General features: G+C 38.5%; 1 protein-coding gene across 1 annotated transcript in view; it reads left to right on the forward strand.

The window, feature by feature from the left end:
* The window catches only part of pls3 (plastin 3 (T isoform)), a 14901-nt gene extending 8883 nt beyond the window's left edge, over window positions 1-6018 (forward strand). Inside the window, exons 6-16 of the mRNA XM_032533857.1 lie at window positions 581-662; window positions 750-915; window positions 1012-1154; window positions 2111-2206; window positions 2313-2508; window positions 2903-2981; window positions 3106-3223; window positions 3312-3442; window positions 3969-4092; window positions 4700-4824; window positions 4926-6018. Coding sequence (XP_032389748.1) covers window positions 581-662; window positions 750-915; window positions 1012-1154; window positions 2111-2206; window positions 2313-2508; window positions 2903-2981; window positions 3106-3223; window positions 3312-3442; window positions 3969-4092; window positions 4700-4824; window positions 4926-5058 — 1393 coding nt within the window. The 3' untranslated portion in view covers window positions 5059-6018. The remainder of the gene's footprint in view (window positions 1-580; window positions 663-749; window positions 916-1011; window positions 1155-2110; window positions 2207-2312; window positions 2509-2902; window positions 2982-3105; window positions 3224-3311; window positions 3443-3968; window positions 4093-4699; window positions 4825-4925) is intronic.
* Window positions 6019-8229: the final 2211 nt, after the last annotated feature.

An 8229-nucleotide genomic window follows, 5' to 3' on the forward strand; every position in this document is an offset into this window, starting at 1 on the left:
ACTCCCCCTCCCTTCCCCCCTCTTTAACCTAGCTCCAGTTCTAACATTAACATAAATGTCAGTTACCTGCATCTCATTGCACCGACTGTTGTGATCACCTTCAGGCTGAAGAAAAGACAAATATGAGCCTGTATTGGGATAACAGTCAACCATAACAACATTCTCTCTTGCATTGCAGAGGATAGTAATACAATACTACTACGTTCATAACAAATATTTACAAATGATTACATACTGTGTTGAAACTGAGTTGCTTTTTGTTAGATCACCAGTTCAAAGTACACAAATGTATATTGTTTGAAACAGAAAATAACTTTAATGCAAAAGTAAATACATCAAAATTGCAAACACTGCTGTTATGGTATGGTAGGTCAGTTAGCATTTGACAGCTAAAATTGGCACTTTGTCAGGTTATTTTTTTGAGTAACCTACCGGTTGTGTTAAACCATAAGTGGCTTATAGCCACAAACCTTCCTCTTTTCAAACTATGATTATTGTGGTTACTATCTCTGCCTTATTTTACAAGAAGTATATTGCATCAAATATCTGATCAAAATATGATTTTTGCACGTTTCCACAGCAAAATGATTAACCTGTCAGTGCCAGACACTATTGATGAGAGGACCATAAATAAGAAGAAGCTGACACCATTTACGATACAGGTCAGTTGAATTTATTGTATGTAAGGGCTGCTGTTTCTCTTAAGACTTATTTGAATTTTCCAACATCTGATGCTTTGTACCTTGCAGGAGAACCTGAACCTGGCCCTGAACTCAGCTTCTGCTATTGGCTGCCATGTGGTGAACATTGGGGCTTTAGACCTGAAAGAGGGGAAGCCCCATCTGGTGCTGGGCCTCCTGTGGCAGATCATCAAGATTGGTCTGTTTGCTGACATCGAGCTAAGCAGAAATGAAGGTACAGAGCGTAGTTGATACCGTTACATAACATGTATTTCAGCCTATGTTACCTGGTCTGTTAGTATCTTAACTAATCTTGAACACCCCTCGACAGCGCTGGCAGCATTGCTGAGAGACGGGGAAACCCTGGAGGACCTGATGAAGCTGTCTCCAGAAGAACTGCTGTTACGCTGGGCAAACTTCCACCTGGAAAATGCTGGCTGGCAGAAGATCAACAACTTCAGCTCTGACATCAAAGTGGGTGTACTTACGTACATTGAATCCAGTTGGTGTGTCTAAACACTAGATGCAGAGAAACCACTCAAACGATTTTAAAAGATAACACAGGATCCAATATTTTGGTTTTAAGGTTCTTTGGCTGAGTCTGTAGGGTGTTAACTCAATTATTTACTTAGATTACTTTAGTTTATTTCCAAGCACTTCTCTAATTACTAGATCCACTAACACAGGTGTCTGTCAGCACACTGAAAAGGGAAGTGCATGTTTGCACAGACTAACTCGAATATCCGCCTCCACTGCTCCAAATATAGGATTGAATGGAGAGTGTCTCTTTTTAGGAACCTTTTTGGAAAACTTTCAAATGTGTACGTAAGCGTTGAAAATATTCCATGCATTCTGGTTAAAAGGGTAAAAAGTGCTTCTGTTTCTTTGGCAATATGCTCATTACTAAGGATGTTCAGAATAATTATAGCACTTACTCAGTCAGATGGAAAATGCCATTAGACTGTTGTGTGTTGCCAGGCCACTCCGTAAATCAACCAGGCAGGTATACGAGAGACATGTCTGGTTACCTTTTGTTTTTTTCTCATCCTATCTCTTGCTCGACTATTTTGTAAACAGAATTCAGAAGTTCTTTGAGATACCTTTTTGTTCTTTCCATCAAACTAGTGTTCATCAAAGCACTTTAACCCTCTAATTTGTCTAATTCTCTAGAATGTCATTTTTAAATGCAGTATTTACTGAATTAATGCCAAATGAAGTGTTTATACAGTAAAGCAATTGTAGATACAGAACAAATCAAAACATGTCAATAAAGCATGTGATAGAACAAATACAAAACATAGGGTGCACAGTTGCTCACAAGCGGCATCAAGGTTATCAATACTTTTAATGAGACAAAATTTGCGATAATGTTTGATGGTGGAATTTCTTGGTTGTGAAATTTAATTGTTTTTGTTTGTATTGTTTTCCAGGACTCAAGGGCCTACTTCCACCTCCTGAATCAAATCTCTCCAAAAGGCACCGAGGAAGATCAGCCACACATAGACATTAACATGGCAGGCTTCAGCGTAAGCAATTTGACAGCTGTCGGCACACCCAGTTGAGTATCTTCACCACATGGTAACAGCTGTACGGTGTTTCTGATCAGGAGCATGTGCTTTGTGTGTTGTTCAGGAGAAAGACGACGTGAAGAGGGCAGAGGCCATGCTGCAGCAGGCAGACAGGCTCGGCTGTCGACAGTTTGTCACCCCAACTGACGTCGTCAGTGGAAACCCCAAACTCAACCTTGCCTTTGTGGCCAATCTGTTCAACAAGTATCCAGCGCTGACCAAACCTGAGAATGAGGACATTAACTGGGGACTGTTGGAAGGTGAGAGCACAAATCTCCCAGTATCCATGTCTGCTATCATCATAGAAGTCCACTGGAGAATTGGCTGTGAATAAATAAGGTCTAAATATACAAATGGAGAGATTACCGCTGCAGCCTGAGAAGAACCAGCTCTGAACAAACAACGAACAACTAGCTGGCCGGCAGACTTATTTAGCATAGAAACTCATTTTGTTTATGTAAGAACAAGCCACTCCTAACTTAGGCTCTTACTGGATTCAGTAGTTGGTGTACAAAACAAGTCAGTGGCACCAGGACTATTCAGTTCTGATGACACAAACAAGCTGCAGGTTGTTTAGAACTACATTGACTATTACTGAGACCTCCAGTATGTCACCTGAAAGCCAGCTAAATCCCATGATCCTTTGCTGTGTAGGTGAGACACGAGAAGAGAGGACATTCCGAAACTGGATGAACTCTCTGGGAGTGAACCCACATGTCAATCATCTGTATGGGTATGTACCACAGACAAGATACTAGGACACAGTTTATCTCACTCCTCCTGTATACGCTGGCATCTGAAGAGAGTTTCATAACTTATTTAATGTTAATGATTATCAAACCGATCTTGTATCCTAGAGACCTACAGGATGCCATGGTCATCCTCCAACTCTATGAGAAGATTAAAGTGCCTGTTGACTGGAACAACAAGGTCAACAAGCCACCTTACCCCAAGCTGGGAACAAACATGAAAAAGGTAAATCAGATTGCTTATAATCCTTCTTAACCAAAAAAAACACTTTTTGGCTGTCTTTTGCAAGAAAGTTTTTTTTTTGTGCCCCTAGTTGGAGAATTGTAACTACGCAGTGGAACTGGGCAAAACAGCCAAGTTCTCCCTTGTTGGCATTGGCGGGCAGGACCTGAACGATGGCAATGCGACCCTGACTCTGGCAGTGGTGTGGCAGCTGATGAGAAGGTGAAAAACGACTGCATCAGGATCACTTCAGAACAGAACAAAATAAAAATACATCTCCATATTGTAAAATCCCATTTTGGGTCTACAACAAAACTCATAAAACAGCCAAGCATGTGTGGGGGACTTTCAAATGAGGGTCCTCATAAGTATTTGGTATCAAGGAATTACTGTCTGTGTGGCATTTGGAAACACTACAATCACTATTGTCCCCATTGTCAGATTTGTTGTGTTAACTCTGTAAATTTACTGTAAACAATTTCTCAGAAGGGGGTAGTTGGTGACCTCCATTTCATGCCAGTGGTGGTGTTAATATGTGTGTGTTCCTCCAAATTGAGACCACATGTTGCCATGTAGCTTGTTGACATATTTAGCAGTTCCACATGCTTTAAATCCCAACCATATAGAAGAATCTGATGTTTTCTAAAACAGCCCAGAAATGCAGTTTCCTTCCTGATGTTTTTTCTAATGTTCCTAACTCTTTGGGCACCATTAAAATAACAGACGTTCTGCTTCTCCACTCTCTCAGATATACGTTGAATGTACTGGAGGGACTGGGTGATGGACAGAAAGTAAATGATGACATCATCGTAAACTGGGTAAACAAAACGTTGGCGGAAGCTGGAAAGTCGACCAAGATTTCAAGCTTTAAGGTAAATGTGTTTTTTCCTCTTTCTGATTACATATTCTGTGAAAATAACTTTGTGTAGATTAGATTAAAATACTTCAATATGGAACATAGAAATAAAAGATGTTACTAATTTACATTATTTACATTTAGCATACATCTTAGCATATTATTTAAGCAGTTGCACATTTTTGTTTTCCCATCCTGTACATATTCAAATATTTGTTCTTTTATTTTATTCATATTATTATTTCATGTATATTGTATGTATGTATATTTTTCCTAGTATTTCATTTATATTTATATTCTGTGCTTTGTGACTGATTTTACTGCTGTAACACCGGAATTTCCCAGTTTTCTTGGGATCAATAAACATCTATCTATCTAAATCATCTAAACTCCTAAGTTCTTTTTTTTTTTTTTTTTTAAAAAGCTTGTTCTGAATTTTTAAAACATCTCGCTGAATAAAAATGAGAAAAATAAGCAGTTTTGACAAATTCACTGTCAGAATGCTGTTATTTATGAACTAAGTCTGGTAGTTTAATGTAATTTGTATACATGTGTCTGTGTTAGATTATTAACGTGTGGGGGTGTGTGGGTGTGGGTGTGTGTGTGTGTGTGGGTGTGATCAGGACAAGGAGATCAGCAGCAGCATGGCAGTGGTGGAACTGATAGACGCCATCCAGCCCGGCAGCATCAACTACGAGCTGATAAAAACCGGCAGCCTGTCTGAAGACGACAAGCTGGAGAATGCCAAGTAAGATTTACAACGCCGAAAAGAAAGAGAATCAACCTGTCGTCGTCATTTGAATAACTGTGTGAACCGTTTCTACACAAATGAACCTCTGTCATCCCTAGATATGCCGTCTCTATGGCGAGGAAGATCGGAGCCCGTGTCTACGCGCTCCCAGAAGACCTTGTGGAGGTCAAGCCCAAAATGGTGATGACAGTCTTTGCCTGCTTGATGGGTCGGGGGATGAAGCGAGCCTAAGAGACTGGCTGGGATCATTGTGACACTTTCTCATACCCACAAGCCATTAACGTTTGGAAGAGCTCCCCCAACTGAAAGAATGAAGACTTATTTTTTTATTATTTTGAATGAGAATAACAAGCTGTCAAAATCAAAAATGTTGCATGTGTCCCTGCGTCTGTTGAGGCGTTTACTGAAGAAAGATGTCCATTTATTTAAAGTGAATCCGAAATACTAAAACATCCTATACAGTTATCATGTTACAGAGGACGACTTGTTACTTTCAATATAGCTCTCGATTAATGTATAAGAATGCTGTTTTTCAAAAGCGAGTTTTCGTATTCCAGCTGCAAGGTTGTTTACATATTTTTACTCAGACCGATAAGTAAAAAAATATCCTTGACTAAGCAACACACATTCCTGAATACCATACTTATTAATAAATGCTCGACAAGGCAAAAAATAAAGTCAGAGGCGGGCTGTTAAGGTGACGCGAGTGGAAAAACACCCAAACATTGCCTCTCACTTAATGAAGTACACGCATGTCTTAATAAACAGACCATGAACTTATCTACATATCTGTATGGAAAAGCCATCCGGTCAGATAGTCGTCATGACTAGCCCGGCATGCTGTCTGTGTTCTTATACTCGTCTTTTGTTTCTTAGGATTGTTACTTGAGAAAGAAATGCTGTTTTTTTGGGGATGTCTGGTCTGTGTTGTATTTTTCGGTCTGTTACGTTGGATGAGGAGCAGGTGGACTGGACTCTCCCGGCTTCTCCTTTTTCTAGTCGCAAAGACGACTTGTATTCGCGCTTTCAGGTTTCCCCTTTTTTCTTTTGTATTCAACATTACCAAATATAAACAGTAACTTCATTCCAGGTAGTTTCATGATATGACAATGGCCAAATTGTATTTGATCTTATGTTCATGTCTACTCTTAAGTGCTTTACATATAACAATAAATATGAATTTGGAAACTGCTCATGTGTTTTATCTTTATAGTTTCTGAAAAAGGCATCTACCATAGAAAGCAGTGGAGCAGTAGTGGTGGTCTAAATATTTTTACCGGTTGGTTTTTAATACACAGAGATGTGTTAATAATTAAGGGTTCATCTTTATTATTTTACAGTGCTTATAAGTTCTCATCCATTCTGCAGACCTGTTAAACAAAAATGAAGGGAGTGGATTTAATTTGGCTTTTTCACACTGATTACCAGAAACAGACCCTTTAGTGTCAAAGTGAAAAGGGACATGGTGATCTAAATTAATCACAAATACAAAATACTTCTTGGCCCATCAGTTATCTCAATGTACTATGTAGTTACTACAATTACTTACAATATTTACAACACAAACTCAAAATCAGAATATAAGGGATGTAGCTAGCAGATCTAATGAATGTAGTAGGCTACATCTTAAAACCGTTAATAAGTTAACAATAAATCATTGAACAAACGTTGGTAAACATGAGTAACCCAACATTTATTAATCAGAAGCTCAACTAAAAGAATAGCAAATTACAAAAACAGTCTATAACAAAGTCAGCGCAGGAGGACTCTTAAATCAAACATGTTCAAAATGAAATAGTTTCAGATCAACATCTTCTGAAATTGAACACACATCAGCCCCACACTGTTATTCGGAATGAGTTGATTTTACTAGCAATTACGTTGCTTTAAACCATTTAAGTTTTTACGCAAGGTGAAACTTAACAGGTCCAGTTGTGTTAACACAGAGCGGATCAGATCAAGTTTACATTAGCAATCATTACTAAAAATAATTTGTAGACATAAATTATTATATTTCTGTGGGCATGTTGTCTAAAATTAGCATGTATTTATTATATATAAGCAAAAAGTTAAAGCAACACTATGTAACTTTTCCAGTTTTGGTCCCCCTGCAGGTTGGAAGCAGAATTGTCCCATCATGTCTCAGTGGAACTACAGATCCACTACCCGATCTGGCAAACTTGCATAGAGCGGTTATAGACGGTAGAGAGCCGTTCACCCTGTAACAAGGTGATGAACCGCTGAAAACGGTTTTGGAAACATTGTTTTAAAGTACAAAAAAGTTACAAAGTGTTGCTTTAAACATGCAAAGAGACATTAGAAAGGCAACACATTGGGTTACTTATAAGTATTAAAGACGTACTTATAGATGTTAAATGTAATATTTTTTCCCCTCATGACAGTATGACTTTAAGAACAATGCTTTCAACGCATGTGTTCTATTAACACAGATAAGGAAGCAAGCAGCATAACCGTTGACCTTTTCCAATGACCTGTGCTAGATGGAAAGTTTCCCTCAGGAGACACAGCTACTGAATTCTATTCTGCATGTGGGAGGTTCTCACTTCCCAGAAGCCATCAGTCCCCACCTTTAGGGCTCGGGCATGGTGCGACAATAAAATGGATAAACATGAACACTGAATCGACCATAAATATAAACCCGAAATCAACCATAAATATGAACACTAAATCAACCATACACAACTAAAATCCATGTAACATAAATGCACACCCTAAACATCAATAGAACTTCAGCACAGAACAGAACTATTACACAACTCTGGAATTAATTCCTCATACATCTCACGGGGTAAAGTGCCCTTTCATATTGGCTGCACAACAGAGAGTTGGATAAAAGAAAGTAACATAAATACTGTGCAGTATCTACTGTTTGTAGTACCATTAGAGATGCTATTTAAGTCATGTTACACCCATACACAACACATTTTGCACTATTGGTTTTAAGTCAAATTTGATTGAATTTGCTGCTTAAACAATCTTACGGAGGTTAGCTGTTCTGGAGCAACTGCTGTTTCTAATGCCAAGCGTTATAATAAAAATGAATACTACTACTACTACTAATAATAATAATAATAATACATTTAATTTGTTATGCACTTTACATTTAATACAATCCTCAAAGTGCTACATGTAAGATCACAAAAGCAAGATAAAAACATCACTTTAAAATACATATAAATAGTGCAACGACATCATTGTGCAAGGTTAAAACTCATAGGTTCTGCTGAAAAGAAATGTTTTTACTCCTTCCTTATCACCTATGGTGCTGAGCTTAGTTTTGGGGAGTAAGAGGCAGTTGGAGTTTTTTGAGCGGAGGGATCGTGTTGTAGTGAGAGGGGTGAGTAGTTATTTCAAGTGGGGGGGGGGGGCATTACCTTTCAT

The sequence above is a fragment of the Etheostoma spectabile genome, chromosome 13 (assembly GCF_008692095.1).
Source record: "Etheostoma spectabile isolate EspeVRDwgs_2016 chromosome 13, UIUC_Espe_1.0, whole genome shotgun sequence".
In the NCBI taxonomy this organism is placed as follows: domain Eukaryota; kingdom Metazoa; phylum Chordata; class Actinopteri; order Perciformes; family Percidae; genus Etheostoma; species Etheostoma spectabile.